Consider the following 25591-nt stretch of genomic DNA (forward strand, 5'->3'; position numbering starts at 1 on the left):
AGTAACTACTAATCTGGAATGTTAATTTCAAGTTGTACGGACATATCTTCTCCTTGTTCAAAATCCCTAAAAATGTTACATCATTTGTTAGAGGGATACATCTAAGAGCATGGCCACTGTACCAGTTTGGACAGCTGTCTCTCCATCCTAGACATAGCTTAAAGTCCTTCATAATCTGACCCTCTCCTGCCTCTCCGGTCTTCTTACACTTTACTTTCCACTACATATTCTTTGATCTAGTGACACTGGCCTCCTTTATCCTCCTCAGGGAAGAAAAGACTCCATCTCCAACCTTCTACATCTTCACTGACTGTCTCCTCCATGCCTGGAATGTTTTCTCTCCACATCTCCTCCTGACTTCTCTGGCTTTCTTCAAGTCTTAGCTCAAATAGCTTCTTAAGAAGTCTTTTCCAATTCTCCATAATGCTAATGTGTTTCCAAATCCCCATTTATCTCCAGAATATAGGGGTTAACATTAGAATGTGCTCTCCTCAAGTGCAGGAAGTATATTTTCCTGCTTTGCCTTTCTTTGTAACAGTCTCTGGAGCATCATAAGTGCTAAATAAATACTTGTGGATGTGCTCTTTGACTTAGTTATAGAATAATGCTAAAAGTAATAAAACTTTTTCTGGTTGTATTTAACAACCATAAATAACTGGAAGAAGCAAGGAAATAGTCATAGGAACTGATACAAAGTGAAACAAACAAAACAAAAAAAAAAATACACAATGACAACAGTAGAAATGGGGTTGGGGGGGGCAGTTAATGATCTGAAATTATAATGGCCATGCTTGGTCCCTAAGAAACAAGAACATGTATCTTCCTCCCTTATTTGTAGAGGGTGTGAGACACCCTATGGGTGTGGAATAATGCATATACAGTCAGACTCAGCTGACATGATTATTAGTTTTTCTTTACTTTTTTCTTTCCCTCTTTAGTCTTTGTTCTTTATAACAAGGGCAGGGGCTGGGGAGGGATACTTTTGAAAATGAAAGTAATGTAAAAACCAAGACAGCAACAAAAATTTTTTAAAAATTCTGCATCTCTAGTATCAGAGCTTAGCAAAGGCAGGAAGCAATGAATGGATAATGAACTACAACACTAGGTAAGTCAGATTTCAATGTCTAGGAGTTCATATACATCAAAATGATAGGGCAAAAGAAGCAAATAAGTAAAATTTTTTAAAATAATTTATTCTTTGTTTCATCTTTTAAAAAAATTTTCTTAATCTTTTGTTTTCACATCACCTTCATTTCCAAATATCCCTTTCTTCCCCTGCCCAGCAACTAATCCTTTGTATCCAAGAATTATTTTTTAAAGGGAAATATAAAAGAGCAGCTCAGCAAAATTAGTCACCATCACCTCTCAGATGACAGTTTACACACAGTTCCAAGATCATAGCCCTCAACCTTTTAGAGAAGAGAGGGAAGTACAATTTTTTAATCCCTTCTTCAGGGCCAAGTGTGGCTATTATAACTACACAGCATTTCAGGGGTTTGGGGTTCTTTCCATTTTACATTCTTGAAGTCAATATGCATATTGATTTCTTGATTCTCCTTACTCCATTCTTTATGCATTCATATAAATCTTCACATTTCTCTGAAATCTCCATATACAGTTTTTCTTATGAGATCTCTGGGTCAAAGGGCATCAACCATTTCTGTCACTATCTCTGCATAATATAAATTGTTTTCAAAATGGCCAAACCAAGGAACAGTTGTATTACTCTACTTGCTTATGTGCACCGCTCCTGTCCCACTGCAACATTGACTATTCCCATCTAAAATCATTTTTAACAGTTACAAAAAGGCAGAACTGAGTCTAGCTCATTAGAAACTATTCTTCATCTACCTGCTCAAGTGTAGGATTTCCTAGACTTCATGCTGCTCTCTATTCTGAATATTAGTCCCCCTCACAACCCAAAGCCAAAACTTGCTAACCATAAAGACACTCAAAATTAGCTAGATTTCCCCTCTCCAGACAGGCTTGAGGTTCTTTGGTATTCTGATGCCAGTCCATGACCCAAAATGATTGCAAGGTACATAAACAATTATGTATTTTCAAAAATCCTAACCATGAACCTATATACTGATAAGTGTCACAGAAACCCAAAACAAGATGAGGTTCTCAATAAAATGTCAAAAGTAATTAAAAAGTGCTTATTAATCATGAAGGGAGTGACTAACTGCCTAGAGAAGACATGTAACAGAAGGGAAAAAAGCAATCACTCAGGTATTATTCCACTTCCATTTTCTATAATAAGAAAAACAAATGTCAAATTATTTATTGACAAACAATGTAAAAAGAAAAATGAGACACATGAGAATATATGATAACAAGAAACCATGTTTAAGTGAATTCCAGTGTTCGAGACCATATGCAGTGCCTCCTAGGATTTAACTTGCAGAGGTCATCTTAAAGCTATTGTTGGTAAATTTTTAGAAATTATGGAGAATGGGAAAAGTGTAGAAGACTAGAAAAGAACAAATATTAAAAATATTCAAAAAGAGAAAAATATAATTTTTTTGAAATATAGTCAATAAGCTCAAGATCAAGACCCAATAAAATTCCACAAGTGTTTATTAAACAGATAGTTTGCAAACATTTAGAAATGAATGCAAAGTCTTCAGCTGAGAGTGTTGCCTTGGAATATTAGAGGAGAGACAAGGTTTGGAAGAGTAGTTGTCCTAAGTGGAAAAGAATCAATTAAGGAGGAATAGAAGGACTGCCTCGCTACAGTGAGGCCCCAGTTGAGATTAGACAACGTAAAAATTTGTAGGAGGCCCAGTAAACACAATTTCATGATCTAGTCTAGATCTGTCCAGTAGTACACTAAACAGGAAAATAATGACAGTAATCCACTTCAAGAAGAGACACTACACAGGATGGAAGGGCTATGGTATGTTTATTCTCCATGAAGTCGCAAAATCAGCTCTACTTGTTGTAATGCAAGAGACCACATCTAATTTTATGTCTTTTTTCTTAAATTTTTCTTAAACCAAATCTGGTATGGTTCAATTGAGAAGAAATTTAAAATTAAGAAGGGCTATTAACAAAAATTTTACTCTTTCCTCTTTTCTTTATAGTGAATATAACTTAAATTGTAATTAGGTTTTTCTTTATTGCACCAAACCTAAATGTATATAGTTAAATTACAGAAGTCTAGGGTTTAATTTTAATCTACAAATTCTTCGTTAAATAATCTTACATTTTCTTTATCAGATGATATTATATGATCTTACTTTTTGCCAATGTTAAATGACGAATAAATTTTTGTTGATTTGGGGGAAAAAGGCAAGCTATTAACAACCATATGAAAGACTGCTTCAAATGTCTAATAAAACAAGAGTCTAAAAACAACTCTGGTCCCCCCTCAGAAACTGCAAAAATGTTTTGTTTTCTTTTCAAAGGAAAATTATAATCACTGAAAGATGGGCACATCCCTAGAACTAGTGGTAAAGCTATGAACTGATTCACAACCATTCAGAAATGGAATTTGGAACCATACCCAAAAAGTCACAAAACTATTCATACCCTTCAGATAATGAACAGAAATACCCCTTCTTCTAGGTAAATACCCCAAAGAAATTAAAGACAAAATTTGGAAAGTATCCATATGCACAAAAACATTTATAGCAGCATTTTGGTCCAAACAAAATGGGTATCCATAAGTTGGATAGGTTAAATAACTTATGATAAGAATATTATTATGAGAATATTATTATTATGGCATAAGAAATGATAAAAGGGAAAGATCAGAGAAATCTAGGAAGATTTGTATGAAGAGACAGTAAAGTAAGCAGAACCAGAACTGCAATTTATACAATTAACAACACTGTAAAGTAAAACAATTCTCAAAGACTTACAAACTCAAAAACTTACAAATCTGATCAAAATAACATAAACTAAGTATAAAGAAAAACCAGAACTCCTTAACAGACTCGAGGTGTAACATGAGATACATTTTCAGACATGGTCAGTGTGTGGATTTTCTTTTGCTTGAATATATTTAGTTATCAAAAAGGGGGACTATTATTTTATTTCTGTGGGGAAGTTATTGGGAGGAAAGTGGGGTTATTACAGTAACAGCAGTACAAGAAAAGAGGGCCAACAAAACAATTTTAAAACAAACAGAAGAAAACAAAATTAAGATGACTCCAGGATACTTCAAAGACTTTTGAAACAGTCCACTCCCAATAGTCTGACCTAGCCAATAATAAGACAGCATAGTATACTGGAGAGAGGATTAAGTTTGAAGGCAGAAGGTCTGGGTCTGAATCCCAGCTTTGCCACTTTACTTGTACGATCTTAGACTAATGACTTAACCTTTTCGGCCTGAATTTCCTCATCTCTAGAGTGAGAAAACTAGACCTAGTGGCCTCTACCAGTTCTAAGTCTGTGAGTCTATAAAGCACACAGGACAAACTAAGGAGATGAAAAATGATAACTGTATAGGTTGAGACATGAAGACAGAAGCTTTTCCATCACACAGTGCTGGTATCTGTAGGTCTTTCACTTTCTTGAAAGCAGTAATGTTTCTGTACCCATTTTTTTCTCAATATTAAAACCAGTATTTATGTCTGACTACCAATGCCACAAATAACTTTATTTTGTTATGCTGTGGTTAAGGTCTCTATTAGAATCTTTATAGGGTCAGTCTCTAGCAATGGATAACATCCCTCAAAGTGAAAATATTATTGTATCTTAAAATCTGTGATGACTTTCTCAGTCTATAGTTGTTTTATGAGTAAGACTTAGGCTTTTAATTACAATAGAGATAGTTAAAAATGCAATATATTTAATTACTGAAAAATTACAACTTACCATCCCCAAAAGAAAATACAGAGGATTTTTTTTGTATTTTAGATTGCTTTGCTCGTTCATAAATTTCCTCAGTAATAAACATCTTGTGTAATTTTGGATTAATTCCATCAGGAATCATACGTGGACTTCCTTGGTAAAAATGAAAGGTCTTCCTGTTACCAGAAATAGCTTTATAAATACTTCTTTTGCAAGACTGACTTCGATTATAAGCCTGGTTTAAAAAAAAAAAGTTGATCTTATAAATTATTTTGTAATTACCATTTTGCAGTAATAGAAGTTGTTCTTATTAGTATCACTTTATTCTAGATAAAACATACAAAAAAATAAAATCTTAACAAATGCTCTGGTCAAGTAAATTTATTCATTAGCCAAAGGGCAACCAGAAAATAATGGTGATAGATGACATTTATATAACTCATTGTGACATACAAAGGTCATTATCCCATGTGACCCCTTTTCAATAACCATCAAAAATATTTAATATAGGAATACATTTCTCCATCTCTGTATATCAACTGTACTATGTATAATTTAATCTATCTTTAATTGATAAGATTTTTGTGATAGCCTCATTCTTAATAACAAATGACTGATGTACAATGCTGCAGATTTTGTGCAGAAATAAAAGAATCTGAGCAACTGGGGGTTCCAGTTGGTTAAATTTTCATTATGAAAGATTTAACAGCACAGTGGATTCCTTTGTAGCATGCATGTTGGAAGATTGATGAACACCTGCCTGACACACTATGGTATCAAATTTTTATTCTATATGGTTACATTTCAAGACAAATAATATGAATTATAGTACAGCTACAACTACCTAAGAGCAATCTAGAAAGAGTACTACATCTCTTTTGAAGATGATTTAGTTAATGAAGCAAAGTAGTATAACAGAAAGAGTGCTAGATCCAGAGTCAAAGGACCCGGGCTGTCATCTCAGATCCGTCACTTGCTATAAGACTTTCAGCAAATCACTTCCCTTTGCTGGGTCTGAGCTGTCTCATCTGTTTAACAAGGGGAAGTGGGATGGAGGGTGGAGGAGTGCTGTAACAGATAGTGGCTAAGGCCCCCTTGAAGTTCTTAATCTAGGATTTATAACAATTCATAAATCACTACAATTATTTGTTCTGTTGGAGAGAGCATTAAGATTCCTTTCAGAAGAATAAACAGGCAATCTCTTTTCCATAATCAAAAATACCAAATACTGATTAAAAGAACTTTAGCAATATCTCCACTACTGAGCTAATAGAACTAACAGCAATAACAAAAATAATAACAATACTTCATATTTATTTACTGGGTTACATTTTTCGAAGTATGATCCTATCTATCTCTGACCAACCCAGATCTATTATCCCTATTTTACAAATGGAGAAAGTAACAGAATTACAGACTAGTTAGTCACACAGTCAAGAATAGAACCCAGGTATTCCAACTCCTTATCTAATACTTTCCTGCTACTTCAGGATACATGATTTATTTTGGCTACTCAGAGCACCCTATGATTAAATTTGAGCTAACACTAAAATGTGCTAGAACTTTATAAATAGTTATGAAGGAAATAAAAGTTTTACAAAAGGTATTACAAAGACCACATAAATTATTATTCACAAAGAACAAACTTGATCCCATTACCCAAAAGAAAAATTAGAGATTCTAAGCAGAGAAAAGGAGTGACTAACTTTAAAATTCTGAACAAAAGTCAACTTTTAAGTTGACTTAAAACTTCTTGAAAAGCAAAAGTAAATTGTTAGAAATATACAATGGGAAAAATTAATCATTGCACTTCCCAGATTTCTTAAACTTTCTGCCTACTACATATAACTTTTAAACTTTAACCATTAAATTATACCTCTATGGAAATACATACACATTCTTCTCTTCCTTCTGTAAGAATAACAACTATCCTGCCTTGACGTTTGCGACCAGTTCTACCCATTCGTTGTACAAGACGAACTGGACTCTTCTGAGCATCAAAACAGATTATTAGATCAACTTCTCCTATATCTAAACCTTCTTCACCAACACATGTAGAGACCAATGTGTTATAACCACCATCACGAAATCGCTTTACCACCTAAAATAAAGATCATTAAAACAAAAATCAAAATGATAAAACAACAGCAGAATTCTTACAGTACTTTATCTGGATCTCTCCCTTGTCCCTAACACATTCAACCCCACAATATACTTCTTGGTATACATGTCATGGCGCTCTCTCCTATAGAATGAAAGCTTCTTAAGGCAAGAACTGCATCATTTTTCTATCATTAGTATCTATTGCAGCAGCTGGCTACAGGAGGCACTTTATGTTTATTGAAGTAGATCTTTTTTTATCTTTATATCCATTGACATTCCTAGAGAAAGTTCCTAGGAGAGAAAAAAAAATCACTCCCTGTGCCTCCTTCCACCCCAAAAAATTTTATGTTAGTACAATCAGGCCAAAATGAACACAAAATAAGAGAAGTAATAAAAGGCAAACACAGGTCAGGAAGAAGGGAAGAAATAACTAAGAAGGACATTCTCTTTTTGATTCACCTTGGTGAAGGGAGAATTACAAGCTAATTTTATGTCTACTCCAGACAAGGCTCCAGGTCTTTTAAAACTTTCTCAGGCACTGCTCAGATTTAAGGGTGGGGATGTCCCAAAGAACAAAGGCAACCAATTCATTTTGACTTGAGAAACAAAGTATGAGTGGATTACTGAAAATATATCTTCATTCTGAAAATAAAATTCCTATACTATATTTAACAATCAGGGTAATTTGGACTTCCATTCTTAGTATATCTCAGAGCAGCGATAATTGCTGGAGAAAACACTAAGAGGTGGAAGGACTGGAAGTCTTGATGAGGGTGAAGAACAAGCACAGGAGAAATAAACTTCAGGAGAGGTGGACTCATGGGAGGTCACAGCTGGACAGTAGACTGTCAGTATCTAATTAGAAAAGTAGAATGCTTGTGTGTTAACAGCAAGATCTAGCATATTATCATCCTTGATGTGGCTGATGTGGAATAAAGGAATAGGGAAGGATAGGACTTGAGGAGTCTGGGGGCTTTGTAAGAGTGTGAGAGAGCATCAACATCAATATTAGAGCACTAGAGCAAAAGAGAGGAAGATGGTGGGCCACATGCTGAATTCCTTGCGAAAGGAGGGAAAGTCACCTGGTGTCTCAGTATTCTGCAACTACCATAATTTTGACTGGGTAGAAAAGTGTAATTGTATGGATTTCAACAGAGGAAAGGAAGCAAAGGACAAATCTGGAAGTGACAATGGGGAACAAAGAGTATCCTGACTCTTCCTCAATGACCAGTACAGGTGATCGGCTGAGCAAAGAACTGCCAGTTCTGGAGAGGATAGCCAGGCGTGCAGTGTTATTAGAGGAGTTGGGTGTCAGTGAGGGACAATAGATAGAAAGAGTATGAGAGAAAGATCTAGGAATAAGAAGAGTTTATTCACTACAGAAGAGGAATTAAAGAAGTTATAGTGGAAGGGATGAGAATGGGAGATGGATAGAGGGGGACAGGGACAAGAACACATGAATGCTCTAAATGTTCACTGATTACTTATTATGGACATAGGCAAAGAAGTAGGAAAAACCATAGGGGCAATAATGGGAGAGCTCACAATCTCCAAAGAGTGTTATAGAGTTGGGCTGGTTCTGGGTCTGTTTCTTCACTTGGAAAGCTAGTAGAAGGAAACCTAGCACAGGTGGGGAAGGGATAAGAAGTTGGTAGTGCTTCTATTTCCAGCATCCCTCTACCCCTTTCCACAGTCAGCAGAGGGTGCTGGTACAAGGCTAGATCCAAGTCTACGTTCAGACTGGAACCTACACAATACACATGGTCTTGCTCTACCTCCTTAGTGTGGCTGGTAGATCAGAAAGGTGGGGAGAGGAATGAAGACATCTATGTAAACTGCAAAAAATAGTGACTTTAGGTTTCATTCATTATGAATTACATATTGCATGGAAAAGAGACATAAATTATACAGCATTTCTCTAAGAAACAAGTAGGCTTGTCAAATTTGGGAACTATTCTGATATGTCAGCATTTTGGTACAGGTCAGTTTCTACCTAGATCCGAGCTGCAATATTCTCACTCTTCTCTAGAGGAGGGGAGAGTATATTAACAACTTCTAATTTCAGAGTACAAGACTGCTTAGCAATTGCCCAGAGGAATTTCATTTTTATCATAATTGCTTCTTAGCATACTTTTTAGATATAAGTTACTTTAATTAAATAAAAACTTTTAAAATGTTTTCCTTCCACTTCTTAAAACTGTATTTTTGCAAAATTTCACTTTGGAGAAATAATAAAATGATTTTTAAAGACGTTTTTCAAAACATTTCAAAACAACATTTCTATACATTTCTCAGTCACTGCTGAATTATACAGTTCTACAGTTAACTAGAATACAGCTCTAGCTTTATTTATATGTCTAACATTAAAGAAAATTCCTCTAAGATTTAAAAAGGAATTATTAATTTGAAATTTGCTAATGAGTCTAAAAAGGGCATAAATGAAAAGACATTTCAAAATATTTCTATTTCTACCATATCAGAAACTCCTGATTACCTCAAGTTGTTCCTTCTGCGTTAAACCTTTTGTGCTTTTCCCTGAAGCATGGCCGACAAAAGTCATAACTCTAACACTTGGCTGGTATTGGAGCATTTCTGCAATTTCTTGAACACTGTCTCGAAATGATGAAAAAATCATAACCCTGGTATCACATTTTTTTTCAGATGTATTTTGATCTATTTAACAGAAATATATTTTAAAGTTAGATACATTAAAAAAAACACATGCAACTAAATATAGCTAGGTGGCAGAGTTGAAAGAGCATCAGGCCTGAAGTCAGGAGAACCTAAGTTCAAATCCAGCCTCAGACACTCGACACACTAGCAGTGTGACCCTGGACAAGTTATTTAACCCCAATTGCCTTGGGGGAAAACAATTGAGATTGCCTAAACCTTCGTTGTTAAGCTTTCTGTCTTCCTGAAGTATCAATGGAGATGCAGCTTCTTCACCATATGTCAACTTCTCTGGCCGAAAGGTTTCCCTTTATTTTCTTACTAGCTAAAAAAACTAGACCATACAATCTCTTCTCTGCTTCCTTACCAGATGAAAATGCCCAGACCTTCCCAATCCAAAAATTTCAAAAAAGCTACTTTCCCTTATCTCACACACACTATCTCCTCCCTTTCAACAAACATCTTAAAAAAAAAATGTGTTTAAAACCAAGGTTTACTTACCACTTATTCACTCATTGCCTTTCACTATAGCCTCCATCTCCCACTACATTGAAACTGCATTCTCAAAAGTAGCATCCCAACTACTAATTCCAATGGTCTTTTTTCATTTCTAACACTCACTGATCTAGATTGCAGTATCTAGATCAACAGTGACCATCCCCTTTCTTCTGGCGATGATATTCATTTCTCTTCTAACTTTTAAGTTAACTTTTTACTTTTTCTCTTTAGACCTTTATGACCATTTCATCTCAGCACTTCCACTGAAAGAGGCTATGTCTTTGTTATAGGGTCTAGAAACTAGAAAAGATCTTAGAGGGGACCTCTGCATATTATATGAGATGTTGGTCTATAACTAGTTTCTGTCAGACTGTTTCTAGTTTTTGTCAAATACAGTTTTTATCTCAATAACTGAGATCTTCGGCTTTATAAAAAAATAGGTTACTGTGCTACTAAATGCATACTAAATCTATTCCACTGATCAATATATTTCTTATCCAGGACCAAATTATTTTGAAAATTACAGCTTTGAAATATAGTTTGAGATCAGTTAGCAATTCTATTTAGTCCCTTAGCTTCTTGTTTATTTTTTGTTTAGATTTTTAACTCAGTCTGAGAGTGATAAATTGAGGTCTGACACTTAAAATTTTATTTGTCTATTTCCTTCTGTAATTCCTTCAACTTTTTCTTTAAGAGTTTAGACATTATGCTTCTTGGTGCATACGTTTAGCACTGATATTGTCTAGGACGCTTTTAGTAAAATGTAATTTCTCTATTGATCTCTTTTAATCAGTCTATTTGTACTGCTGCTTTTTCTGAGATCATGATAGCTACACTTGCCTTTTTTTTTTTTTTTAAACTTCCCCTAAAGCATAACAGATTCTGCTTCAGCCTCTTGTTTTAACTTTGTGTGTATCAATGTCTTTCAAGTCTGTTTCTTGTCATTGGTGGATTCTGGTTTCTAATCAATTCTACTCTCCTCTTCTTTTTTATGGTGAATTCATCCCATTCAGAGTTACAACTGTATTTTTCTCCATTTTATTATCACATACTTTTCCTTCTCTTTCCCCCCTTTCTTTCTCTTTCAGAGTCTGAAAAAAAAAAAAAGGTCTGGAATCCGGAGGACCTGAGTTCAAATCTCACCTCAGACACCTGACACTCACTAGTTGTATGACCTTGGGCAAGTCACTAAACCCCAATTGCCTCATCCTGGGTTATCTCCAGTCATCCTGCGGAATATCTGGTCACTGGATCCAGATGGCTCTGGAGGAGAAGTGAGGCTGGTGACCTGCACAGCCCTCCCTCACTCAAAACAAAGTTAAGTGTAAGTCACGTCATCATTTCTCTGATGGCATGGTCTTCTTTGGCAACGAAGGATGAACACACTGCCTCCCTTAATTTGCCCTTCCTCTTATCCATCCCTATTCCAATTCCCTTAATACCTTTCACTTTTTATCCCTGTTGGATAAGATGCATTTCTATACCCAATTGTGCATGTGTATTCTTTCTTTTAACCAGTTCAGAGAATGAGGTTCAAGTGCAAGTGGAAGAGAGAACAGGAAGGAGGGAGAGAATTTGGAACTCAAAAACTTTTAAAAGTGAATGTTAAAAATTGTTTTTACATGTTACTGGGGAAATAAAATACTCAAAAAATTAAATATTTATTAAATTAGATTGAATACTGCCCTATTTACTTTGTGGGAATCAAATAAGATTTTAAATATACAAATGTGGAAATAGTAAGGTACTACACAAATACAAGGAGGCATTATTTTTGACAATGAATATAACATACCTTTCCAGGTTCTGAAGTGTTCAACTACAATTTCTTCTAATTTTTTTAACTTCGGATGGCTATAGATAAATTTCTTATCATTGTGGCCTGAAAATTTTTTTTTAAAAAGAATATTTGTTATGCCAAAAATCACAACATATATGCCTTTCAGTTCTTAAGGCTTTGATCTGCTTCAGAACTAATGTGTTGAGACTTGCAGTTATTTAATTTTAAACACAATTCCGACATAGATGTGTCAAGTTGCATGCTTTTAGAAACAAAAGTTAAAAACAGAAGCTTAAGTTTTGTTTTAACACTCTCACAAATTTTGAGAAACCAAAATGCTTCAGGAAAAAGTTGGGCCAGAAGACCTTAAAGATGCCTTCCAATGCTAACGATTCACTGAAATTATCAAACTCTAGTGAAAGATATGCAACATAAAAGGCACACAAAATAAAGAGAAAAAGCAAACACAAACAATTTTTACTTATCCTAAATATGAGCTACCTGAGCTTTAAAAACCAGCTTTGTTTTAGAAATTACTAACATACACAGGAAAACTGTAAGTATTTAACAAGTCTATCACAGGATAAAAATATGTAAATAAATAAATAAATAAGATTAATAGTAAAACACTGATTAAAAACTTAGTATGATGTGAAAAACATGTTAAATGAAGTTAGAAGACCTAATTTTGAAACTGGTTTCATCATTTATTAACTATATAATTCTGAGCAAGTCACTTAATTTCTCCTCACTTTACTCGTTTGTCATCTGCAAAATGGAGTTAACTCCTGTCCTACGTAATTACAGTCAATTATGAGAGTCAAACAGCATAATCCAAAAAAAAAGTTTTGTAAACAACGAAAGAGTAATAGGCATGCAAGAAATTGTAAATGTTATTTTATGACAAAGGAAAAATAATTGAAAATATTAAAAACAGAGTCTACAAACCTCTTTGGTTGGGATTCCCATCAACCATTCCTGAAGTTGTATTCCTATCTGAAAACATGCTGCCTAGGTGCTCAAAGAGTTTCATGAATTGTTCATTCCTGCTAAGTTCATTTTTGGTTCGAGTCATACCTTCAAAAATAAGGAAAAATATTTTTCCATGAAAATTAGAAACTTACTTAATGACTTCTAATTAATCTTAAAACAACTATAAATTGCCGATTGATCCAGATCTGTGATTTCATTGGTATAAGGAGTCCCCATAAGGAAACATCCTCTACCAATGCAGACGTACAATTGTTATGTACCTGATAGTCTTTGAGAGTTGCATGAGACACTGCAAGGTTAAGCAAGACTTGCCCAGAATGACAAAGCCTGTCTGTATCAGAGGCAGCACTTGAACCTGGGAAGCCCTTGACTCCAAAGCTGACTCTATGCACTATACCATGCTTTTTTCTCAAAAAGTATGAAGTAAATGTTAATTCACTCAAATTTAGCACAGTAGACATATGAAAATTATCAACAATAAAAATGTTTATGGCTTTTCAGGGCTGCGTGCCCATATGTCATTAATGAATAACTTTTTTTCTAGCAGACTTTATCATAATTACCCACAATAACATATCATTCCATTATTTTGCTAGCATAATAAAGTACTTTAGAATGTTTGTTTTTCTTAAATCATATCTAATTAGCAAAATTTTACACGTAAAGTATTTTAGTTAACTTACCTTTAGTTCCATCCATGATCCCACAAAGGAAGATATATAAAGATCTCATTCCCATTTGTTGTAGTAACTCATAACCATGATATAAACTAATGCATATAGCAAAATCTCCTTCAATGATACCTTGTTGTCCACCCTAAGAAAAGATCAGAGAAAACAATCACAAATCAGAGAAAACAACCACAAATCGGATTGAAAGAAAGCAAATTTGATCAACACTCCATAGCGAAGTTGTCATGACAACAGACAGAACAATATCAAAATCAAATGACTGATCAATAGAAATTTGATAAATGAACAAGAAAACTGCCATTAGATATGGTGATAAAGAGATCACTGCTAACTCTGGAGAAAGACATTTCAGTTGGATGAGGTTGGAAATCCAACTGTTGAAACTTAAGAAGAGAGTGAGAGGAAATGAATTGCAAGCACCAATTATAGAGAGGCCCTCTCCTCAATCCTTCTTCTCCACCTCTGCAGTTTTTGACAATGTTAATCATCTTCTTCTCCTTGATATTCTCTTCTCTCAAGGTTTTCATGCTCTCTCCGAATTCTCTTTCTACCTGTCTAACCACTCCCTCTTAGTCTCCTATTCTGCATCTCATCTACATCACACCTGATAAGCATGTGGATGCCCCTAAAACTCCTATCTTGGACCCTCTTCTCTTCTCCCTCTATGTTATTTCTCTTGGTGATCCCATCAGCTCCCATGGTTTCAATCATCATCTCTAAGTAGATAACTCTCAGATCTATCTAGCCAGCCCTAATCTCTCTCCCAACTTCCAATCTCATGTGTTCAACTGCCTATCTAAAATTAGAGGTCCCAAAGACCCCTTACATTCAGTATGACCAAAACAGAACTTGCTATCTTTCCTTTCAAATATACCCCTCTTCCGTACTTCTTTATTCCTGTCAAAAGCACCACCATTCTCCCAGTCACCAAGGCTTACAAACAGTATCATCATCAACTCCTCACTCACTCATTCCACTCCACTCATTCCATACCTAATCTGCAGCAGTCTTGTTGTTTCCACCTTGTAACATGTTTTGTATGTGTTTCCTTCTCTCCTCCACAACCCTGGTACAAGCCCTCTCATCTGGACTACTGAAATAACCTAACTGGTCTCTTTGCCTCAAGTCCTTCACCACAGCAGTACATCTTCCACTCAGCTATGAAAATGATCTTCCTAATGCACAAATCTGACCATTTCGCTCTCCTCCTGAATGAACTACAGTGACTCTCCATTACCTTCCAGGATTAAATATAAAATGCTCTGCTTGGAATATTAAACCTTTCACTACCTTGCCCCTTCATATATTTCTGTTCTTCTTACACTTTACTATCTTTTATGTACTTTATGATCCAGCAACATCTACCTCCTTCCGCCTTTTTCCTCCCTACTCTGTCTTTTCACTAGAAAATGGCTAAAATGCTCTCCCCTCCTAACCTCTGCCCACTGCCTCTCTTGTGTTCTTCAAGTCTCAGCTCAAATCTTGCCTTTTGTAGAAGACCTTCCCTAATCTTCCCCTCCCCACAACCAACCTGCCCTTTCTTTTCACCTCCCTCCATATCAAATCAGTTGTCAAGTCCTGTCATTTCCACCTTTTATAACATCTGTTACCTACCAATGCCTTCTCTTCTCTGACATTGCCACCACCATGTTGCAAACTTTCATCAGTCTTCTGGCTGGTTTCCCTGCCTCAAGTTTTTCTTCACTCCAGTCCATCTTCCATTTAATTGTCAAACTGAACATCTTAAAAGCAGGTCTGACCATGTTGCCACCCCTATTCAATCAAGTCCAATGGCATCCCATCACCTCCAGGAACAAATAAAAAGCCTCTATAGATTTTAAATCCCTTTACAACGTTGCCGTTTCCTACCTTTCCAGTCTTCTTATCTCTGACTCCCCCTCCCATACTCTGTGATCAGTGACATTGGCCTGTTTCTCACACTAGACGTTCCATCTCTTGATTTGGAGCATTTTCACTAATTGTCCCCATGCCCAGAGGACTCACCTCCCTCACGTCTCAGCTTAAGTCCCACCTTCTATAAGAAGCTTTGTCTAGTCCTTCTTAACCTTAGTGCCTTCCCTCTGAGATCACCTCAACGTATACTGTATATTTCTTGCATGTATATCGTTGCTTGCATGTTGTCTGCCCCATCAGACTATAAGATCCCTAACAGCAGGGGCTGCTTATTGCCTTCCTTTGTAACCAGAGTGCTTGGCATATACTAGGGGCTTGATAAATACTAGCTGACTAAACATATGGAAAATCCCTCTTCAATCTGAATTCTGCACTGGATCCTCCTATTCAGTGTCTGCCCACAAGTGCCATTAAGGCTAAATATTTGCTCTATTAAATCAAGTGTTTTCTTATAATCAATAAAGAACAATTAGAGCAGAATCTTATAAGCCGCCTTCTTTCAGTCTGTGTGCCAGTTCCCTTTCCATATTTTCATCAACAATTCCCTCACGTAAATTATTCTCATCAAGATTTTGGAGAGACAAGTAGGATACAGATTCAATAATTATTGAGTATTTTCTCAGTAACACCAATGTATTATAATGTCCTTTCAGAGGAAGTTAGATGGCACAGTGGATAGAGTCCTGGAATTAAGTCATAAAGACATGAGTCTGAATCTTGCCTCACACGCTTATTAATAGCAATGAGGCCCTGGGCAAGTTACTTAATCTCTAAGCCTAAATTTCTTCATCTGTAAAATGGAGGTGATAATAATAGCACCTACTTTACAAGGCTGTTGTGAACATCAAATGAGATAACGTATATAAGATGCTATGTAAATGCTAGCTCTTTTAGGTCCATCATTTTTTCTTACTATTCAAAAATCTTTCCCTCTTTGATATGTTGAAAAGCAATAAATACTTCTCTAATAAAGGTCTCATTTATGAGATATACAGGAAACTATCACATTTATAAGAATAGGAGCCATTCCCTAACTGATAGTCAATGATATGCAGTTTTTTGAGGAAGAAATCAAAGCTATCAAGAGTCACATGAAATAATACTCTGAAGCACTAAAAATTAGGTAAAAGCAAATTAGAACAACTTTTGAAGTACCACCCTCACAACAATAAGATTGGCTAAGTTGACAAAAAACAAAAAAAAAAATGACCAAGGTTGTGTCAAAATGCTGTGGTAAAACAGGGACTTCAATATACTGATTAGGAGCCCTGAACTGATTCAACCATTCCAAAAAGCAATTTGGAACTGTACCCCAAAAAAAACTATAAAACTGTGCACATCCTTTGCCCCAGCAATACTACAAAGGTATAAACCCCAATATGATAAAATAAAAAGGATCCCTACATACAAAAATATTTATAGATTATCATTTTGTGGTTGCAAAGAACCAGAAACTGAGGTGATACCCATCAATTGGGAAATGGTTAAACATGTTATAACAATGTGATAGAATACCATTGTGACGTAAGAAATGATGAAAGTGAGTTTCAGAAAAACATAGGAAGACTTGTATGAATTGATGCAAAGTGAGCAGAACTAGAAGAACAATTTCCACAATAACACTTCAAAAGAATTAGTAATTCTGATCAACAAAATGATCAGCTACAATTTCAAAAACTTATGATAAAAAATGCCATCCATCTCCAGATACAGAGTTGATAGACTCAGAATGCAGACTGAAGCCTATTTTTTTTCTTTCTTTTGGATATGACTAATGTGAGCATTTGCTTTGCATGACTATACATATTTATAATTGACTTAATTCTTCTTGCCTTCTCAATGGGGGAGGGAGAGGAGGTAGAGAGAAAATTCAGAACTTAAAGCTGAATTTAAAAAAAATAAAGAAAATCAAGATAAATAAACTGCAGGGCTTCTTTTACTCAGGTCCACGAACTTATTCTTCTAACATTTTGATAACTGTATTTCAATATAATTGGCTTCCTTTTAAAAACATTATTCTAAGAATGGTTTCATAGGCTCCACCAGACTGCCAGAGAGGGCAATGACACCAAAAAGATGAAGAATCCGTTACGTAGAGGAGTTTATTCAACACTTAACTATGTGCCAGGCACTATGCTCAGTGCTAGAGATGCAAAAGTAAGCAAGCAAGACAGTCCCTACCCTCAAGGATCTTACATCTTAAAGGAGAAATCACATGAGTGGAAGGGGACCACCCCCATACACAAACTATAGTGCAAAGACGGCCGATAACAGCTGTGGAGACCTGGATCTGAGCAAGAGAAGATCAAAGCAAGTTTATGAAAGCTCACGATGGTATTCCAATTTTCTGTATGAGATGGTGAGGGGTCCCCTTCTAGTTATTGGGTCTGAGGTGGGTGATGATCCAGAAAGGAGAAAGAGAAGGAATAGTCAGACTGATAAGAGAATCAATTATTCTCATCATGATTTTGAAAGGGGTCAGGGGTGGAAGTGTGAAAAATATATGACCTCTAGTACAGACTTCCTCTATGTATATTTGCTCGGTACTCACAGCTCTTTCTGTCTTTTTTACTTTTTGTTTTGTTTGAATTATTTTTCTTCACTGTCACTTTTGTATAATCCCCAACTACAAAGAACCCTGACTCGTAACAAAAAGCAACAGTAAAGCAAAATAAACCAGTGTGCAGCATATTTATAGCCTATTGGTAGGAGTTATATATGCTCCATCATCAGCCCTCTGGAATCAAAATTACTGCATTAATCTGAATTCTCACGTCATTTATTTTGTTTTCTTTTATGTGGTCATGTTTTCCTGGCCTTGGCTTTCTTCCTTCTTCATTACTTCATATATGTCTTCCCAAGTTACTTATGTTGCAATAATATTCCATTAAATTCACATAAAATTGTTTTTTCAGTTGTTCCATGATGAATGAGCAAGCATTCTCCCCACCCCCAAAGTCCCACCAATGTTTTGCTTCCCCACACAATAAAAACATTGCTATGAATATTTTAGGATTTATAAAACTCTTCCCTCCTTTGTTTGACTTCCTGGTTTGTTTTCCCTCCTACACTGATTTCAAACCATGATTTAAGAAGACACTGATTAACCTGAGAATGTTCAGAAGATGGCAACCAGGACGGTGAAAAACTTTAAGCTCATGACATATTAAGATCAGCTGAAGGAACTAAAAATAGTTAACCTGAAGAAAAGAAGACTCAGAGGAAACATGATAGCTCTGCTCAAGTGTATGAAAGACTTGACATGTGGAGGAAGGATTAAATTTGTTCTGTTTGAACAAAGAAAAATGGCTAGATGCTGAAAACAGACAAATTTAGGCTTGATATAAGGAAAAATTTCCTAGAAATTAGAGCTGTCCAAAAACTGAATGGCTTCCCGTAAAAAGTGATGGGTTCTTCCTCCTTAGAGGTCTTCAAGCTAAGAACAGACAATCACTTGTTGGGAGTGTTATTTGTGGGAATTCCTTTGAGTACGAGTTAAACTAGATGGCTGTCAAGGTTCCTTACAAATTCTGTGATTTTCCATGTTTCATTAAATTCCCCCATCCATCAGTTTTTTACTGCATCATAGCCCATTACACTATAAACCACATTTTATGTGGCCATGCCACAATCAGTGGGCACACATACCCATATACCACCACAAAAAGTGCTGCGATGAATATTTTGGTATTTATTAGACTAAAACACACTTGTTTAGTGAAAGGTTCTCTAATACTCCACAGGATCTATTAGCTCATAGTTATGGGTATTCTTTCCACTGATGCAGACTGTAACCCATACAAGCCTTCCTATTCTATGGGGCACTTATCAATGTCATCACCTAAGTTTGCAACATGGGATTCCTCAATATGTCATCATGAGGAACCCAATAAAATACAGTGACTGTCAATTAGATATTTCTCAATCTTGCATATCATCTTTTTCAACCATACATTTCTTAGACGAAATTCTCACTACTGCTTCCCCGTTTTAATGTGCTGTAGCTTAATATACCGATTAATGCATACCTATGCATTCTAATTTCTTCAAAAACTTCAATTTCTTTAATATTTAGGAATTTTCAGAAACTGTGGTATTACATGATTCACAACCACATAGTATCATCGGAACACTGGTGTTAAAAAGATGGGCCTTTGTTTCAGTGAAAAGCTAGGAGTCATTAAAACAACTTTGAAGTTTCTCAAATCCTTCCTGTTCTTCCTCTCCTTGTTCAATTTTAGGACCAAAACAGTGTCAGTTTGAAATGTCTGTCTTATATAGCATAACTATACTTTGGACTTTGTCCATCAGAATGTCTCCCTCTACATACATATACATACATACACACATATAAACACGTATATACCCACATAGCGACACATAGTCAGAAGGACATGCTCTCACATGCAGACGATATATTTACTAGTACAAAATTGCCTAAAAGATATAAAATCCAAGATGCCACTGTACTTAGTTTATTGACTATACAAAAGCACTGATTTGGTAATGAAAGATAAGAGTTTAAATTTAACTGAACTAAGAACATTAAGCCATTTTAGTTGTCTTAGTATATCTTTAACATCTATCTAAATCATAATTCATTTGCTGATGATGTGATTTTTAAAGCTAAAATCACTATGCCTATACATTACCCTGGCACTAAGGAAAAATGAATTCATCATTTTATAAAGTATTTTAAAACACTTACCAAAGTATGAGATAAGTTTTTCCTAAATAGATCTCTTGCTAAAATCATCTGATATTTTGTAAGGTTGGGTATATCCTGTCGCATCAGAACATTAACTCTAATCAAGCGATTAGCAAATGCTTCTAAAACCTGTAGATTAAAAAAAAAATTATATAAAGATGTATTTGCTAAATATAATTTTGATATATTATGACTTCATTTTCATACATGCCCACCAATTTCCTTACTCTAAGGTTGGTTCAATATAAGTGTGAGATATAATTAAAATAAACATTCAACATTTTCAAGTAAACACAGAAAACAATTAAAGTGGTCATAGAAGTTAAGTACAATAGAAAAACAGGATGATGTTGGTATTAGCATGTTAAACTTTTTATACACTAAGAGAAAAAAAACCTCCTGCCTTTTGAACTTATTCTATTACTGTGGAGGACACCACCATTTCTCAATCACCCAGACTTGCAACTTAGGCATGTCATCCTTAAGTCCTAACATTCTCTCACATTTAATCAGTTGTTAAGTCTTGACATTTCTATCTTTGTAACATCTTTCATATATGTCCCCTTCTCTCCTCTTACTGCTACCACCTTAGTGCAGGCCCTCATCACCCTGACTATCTATTACAAAAGTCTGCTGGTTGGTCTCCTCCCCTCAAACCCCTCTCCACTCCAATCCATCCTCCACTCCACTATCAAATTAATCTGCCTAAAATGTAGATCTGATCATGTTATCACCTCCCTTTCAAATGACCATGTCAATCAACTCCAGTGACTCCCTATCAGCTCCAGGAACAAATATAAAATCTACTACTTGGCCCCTTCCAACCTATCTAGTCTTCTTAAACCTTACTCCCCACCACTTACTCTGTAATCCAGAGACACCAGCCTTCTGGTTCTTCTTGCACAAGACATCCCATTACCAGTCTCCAGTCATTTTCAATGGCTGTCCCCTGTGACTGAAATAGTGTCTCTCCTCATCTCCACCCATCTTCCCTGGCTTCAAATTCCAGACAAAATTCGATCTTCTATGGGAAGCCTTTCCTGATTCCCCTTTAATGTGATTCCCCTGTTGATTATATCTCAATTATCACATCTATGTATGTGTACACATGTGCATACATGCCCGTGTATACTGCACATATACCCACAGGCTTATATGTGCGTGTTTTATTCACACATATTGTTTTCATACCATATCCTCATTAGACTGTTGGCTCTTTGAGAGCAGGAACTATCTTTGGCCTTGCTTTGTATCCCTGGCATTTAGTACAGTGCTTGGCAACACAACAGGTGCTTAATAAATGCTTACTAAGAGATACAATGTTTTCACATGCATTTTCTTTTTTGCTCTTCTTTACCTCTGGAAAAGCTGTTGCAGAGGCCCCAGTAACCCACAGGTCACAGGCCTTCCACAGAACCAGGCTCCAGCACACTCTGCTAGTAATACATAATGAAGGAGACCTAAAATCAATATTCTTTATTATCCACATAGATGTCTCCATTCCCCTCCCCACCTTTCCCCTCTACCAGCTTACTCTAGGGACACAGGAAGACCATCTGCACCCTAAGCTAGCTGGGCTGAGAGCTGGAAGGATACTGGAAATAGAATCACTGCCAACTTCTCTTCTCCTCTCCACCAGTTCTAGGCTTCCCTCCACCAGTTTCCAGATGAAAGAACAGACACAGAACCAGTTCAACTGTCTCTGTAACACCTTTTGGAAATTATGAACCTCTTTCCCCATCAGTAGTCCATTACTGCCCCTACAACTCCTCCTGCTTCTCTCCCTATGCTTGTAATAAGTAATCAGGGAACATTTAGTAGGAAATGAATCCTCTTTCCCCCCTTATGTTCTCTTGTCCTTGTGCTCCTCCATCTAGTCCTACTCATAAACTACACCAAACCTTCCCAACCCTTTCATAGTACCTTCTGAAATTTCTCTTCAGTAGTGAATAAACTCCTTTTCATCCTGGATCTCTTTCTCTCACATTCTTTCCAACTACTGGCCTTCAGTGAGACCTAATTCCTCTAACAATACAGTATACCTGGCTATCCTCTCCAGAACTGGCTTTTCCTTTGCTCAGCCCATCACTCTTGCTAGTCCTTGAGGAAGACTCAGAGTACTCTTTGCTCCCCATTGTCACTTCCAGATTCAGCCTTTGCTTCTTTCATTCAGTAACCTTTTTCCTGTTGAATTCCACACAATTAAAATTTTCTACCCAATCAAAATTATGGTAGTTGTAGAATACTGAGTCCCCAGGTCATTCCCCCTCCTTTCTAAAGGAGTTCAGCAATTAGCTCATCATCTTCCTCTCCTCCCCAATTTTAATATCTATATAAAAGTTCCCTCAAACTCCAACGAAGTTAAAATTAGATGAGAAAGAAGGAAAATGACGTTGGAAGGGCTGCAATAGTGCAGGCATATTAATGTAGTGATGGAGCTAAGAAATTTCAGCCTCTCTAGAATTTTGACCTCTACCCTAAAAGTCTCTAACACACAGGCATGCACGCACACACGCGCGCATACATCTACCCCAGTACTAATCAAAGACAGGGGAAAAGGACAAATATTTTATAGTGATATTTTTTGTCTAAGCAAGTACTGGAAATAAAGAGGATGCCCATCAATTTGGAAATGGCTAAACAAATCATGGTATCTGAGTATTAGGAATATTATTATGTTATGAGAAATGACAAATATGAATTCAGAGAAACTCAGGAAGACTTAGATGAGGTGATAAGTAGAAACAGGACAATAATTTCTATGACAGCAAATAATATATTTTAAAGGTGTTTTAATTTACACCAGAAATCTGATCAATATGATGACCAGTCATGACATTAGATGACTGGGGGGGTGGAGCCAAGATGGCAGAGTAGAAAGACGTATATACACTACCTCCGAACCCACTGCCCATAAAATATCTGTAAAAAAAGAACCACCAGCGAATTTTGGAGCAGCAGAAGCCACAGAACAATGGAGCTGAGATTTCTGCTCCAGAGAGCCTGAAAACCTCTCGCAAAAGGTCCCTCGCGCCCAGACCCGGAGCAGAGCCCAACCCTGCCTCCGCGGTGCGATGTGGCGCAGAAAGGAGAGGATCCGAGCAGGCTTCAGGGACAGGATCTCCAGCGGCCACGCGGGTCCCCCACCCACAGGTGGCGAGGGTGGGTGAGAGGGTCTCTTCGGTGGGTCGAGAGGGGTGTGGGGTGCCCCCATAACTCAGACCCCCTCGGGAGGCAGCAGCGGAGGCGGGACCAGACCGGGGCTCCTCAAGCAGGCAGGAGCCTGGATCCATTGTTGAAGGTCTCTGCATAAACCCCCTGAGGGAACTGAGCCCATGAGGTGGTCCTGCCCCCACCTGAGCACCTGAACTTGATCTCACACTGAATAGCAGCCCCAACCCGCCCAAAGCCCTGAGGCTGGGAAGCAGCATTTGAATCTCAGATCCCAAGCCCTGGCTGGGCAGATCTGGAGGCAAGGTGGGTGTGGAGAGGAAACTCAGAAGTCAAGTAACTGGCTGGGAAAATGCCCAGAAAAAGGAAAAAAAATAAGACTATAGAAGGTTACTTTCTTGGTGAACAGGCATTTCCTCCCTTCCTTTCTGATGAGGAAGAAAAATGCTTACCATCAGGGAAAGACACAGAAGTCAAGGCTTCTGTATCCCAGCCCACTCAATGGGCTCAGGCCATGGAAGAGCTCAAAAAGGATTTTGAAAATCAAATTAGAGAGGTGAAGGAAAAACTGGGAAGAGAAATGAGTGACATGCAAGCAAAGCATGAAAAACAAGTAAACACCCTGCTAAAGGAGACCCAAAAAAATGCTGAAGAAAATAACACCTTGAAAAATAGGCTAACTCAATTGGCAAAAGAGGTTCAAAAAGCCAATGAGGAGAAGAATGCTTTCAAAAGCAGAATTAGCCAAACGGAAAAGGAGATTCAAAAGATCACTGAAGAAAATAGTTCTTTCAAAATTAGAATGGAACAGATGGAGGCTAATGACTTTATGAGAAACCAAGAAATCACAAAACAAAACCAAAAGAATGAAAAATGACATTAAATGACTGAAGCTCACCCCCAACATTTTGGCAAGAGAAATAACAATTAGAGTTAGAGGACTGAGGCATAAACACATCTGACACATAGCTAATATGTTGATTTTTTTTTTTCTTGACCATGCTTATCTTTTACAAGGGAGGGTCTCCATGAGGGAATAGGGAAACAAATTACTGAGAACTGACAGAGATTAGACAAAAGGAAACAAAAAGGTCAGAAAGACAAAAAATAAACAATATTATTTATTAAGTTTAATAAACAATTAAAGAACAAAGTACATAATGAGAAGCTCATGATTTCATATATAATCCTTTTTTTGTTTGTATATCGGAATATATCTGTTAATTATTTTTAAAACATAAAATAAAAATTTTATTTTCAAAACTAAACAGTAAGCAAAAAACCAATGAAGATGGAGTTTAACACTCACAAAGAAATCACTTACCTGTATATATGTATTCTGAATTGTTACAAGTTCTTCTCCAAGGGGAACAATGAGTTTTTCAATTCGTCTTTCATAAGTGAATGGCAAAATATCTGAAGAGTCTTCAGAACGCAGCTCTATCTGCCCAATTAGTAGGTTTGAAACAACCTGTTGCACAGCCTATACAATATTAACAAAAAAAAAATCATAAGTCCACAAAACATGCATTGAAATTGGATTACAAGAGAAATGAACATGTATGTGGAACTCCTATATCAAGTATGAAGGAGTTCACAATTCAGGCAGAGCTTGCACATTTATGAGTTGCAACAAGATGGGGAGAAGTGAAGGGTAATCCCCTCCCAAATGGGGATGACAAAGCAGGAGGAAGGGAGCAATAGGGGTAAGGAAATGATTAATTCCCAGCTGAAGGGGAGAAGAAAGACAAAATAAAGGGAGGGGGGACATGAGTAAATACGATGGCAAAAGCCACAATCTTTTGCTTTGAGAACTACCAAACTAGAAGATATGATGGTCTGTTCATCTACAAGGGTCCCAGCTTCATATATTCACATATCAGACTGACTGGTGTCTGTTTTATGGCTGGTTTGACCCTCAAGATCACATACTCTGTGAGAGTCCAGCTTAAAAATGTAAATAACAAATTATGTCAGCTGTGAGGGATGGGAGAGGTCATCCTTGACCCTGGCCTCCCACATACCCCAGGGCCAGAGTCTTTAGAAAATGACAACTCAGGAAGGCAGGTTAAGTTGGTTTCAGGGCAACGAAGTTAAAAAGTAGCAAATTTAAATTATAGCCAGATTGAAAATGCTTTTAAAAGACTGATATCATGCAACTGGGAAATAAAACATACAGGTAATGGGGTACAAAAATTTTATCTTGCCCTACAAGAAAATAGAGGGGTAAGAGATAAGAGAAGGGGGCAGGGTGTGATAGAA

The 25591-nt window shown here is 36.6% G+C and overlaps 1 protein-coding gene across 2 annotated transcripts in view; it reads right to left on the minus strand.

Moving 5' to 3' along the window:
* FANCM (FA complementation group M) overlaps positions 1-25591 on the minus strand; it is a 98358-nt gene that overhangs the window by 66939 nt on the left and 5828 nt on the right. For both annotated transcript variants that reach the window (XM_072629264.1, XM_072629265.1), the window contains exons 4-11: positions 24654-24812; positions 20159-20287; positions 13528-13660; positions 12800-12928; positions 11867-11953; positions 9398-9576; positions 6695-6901; positions 4825-5035 (exon numbers count right to left, since the gene is read on the minus strand). In XM_072629264.1, the coding sequence (XP_072485365.1) occupies positions 4825-5035; positions 6695-6901; positions 9398-9576; positions 11867-11953; positions 12800-12928; positions 13528-13660; positions 20159-20287; positions 24654-24812 (1234 nt within the window). The remainder of the gene's footprint in view (positions 1-4824; positions 5036-6694; positions 6902-9397; positions 9577-11866; positions 11954-12799; positions 12929-13527; positions 13661-20158; positions 20288-24653; positions 24813-25591) is intronic.

The sequence above is a fragment of the Notamacropus eugenii genome, chromosome 1 (genome assembly GCF_028372415.1).
Source record: "Notamacropus eugenii isolate mMacEug1 chromosome 1, mMacEug1.pri_v2, whole genome shotgun sequence".
In the NCBI taxonomy this organism is placed as follows: Eukaryota; Metazoa; Chordata; class Mammalia; order Diprotodontia; family Macropodidae; genus Notamacropus; species Notamacropus eugenii.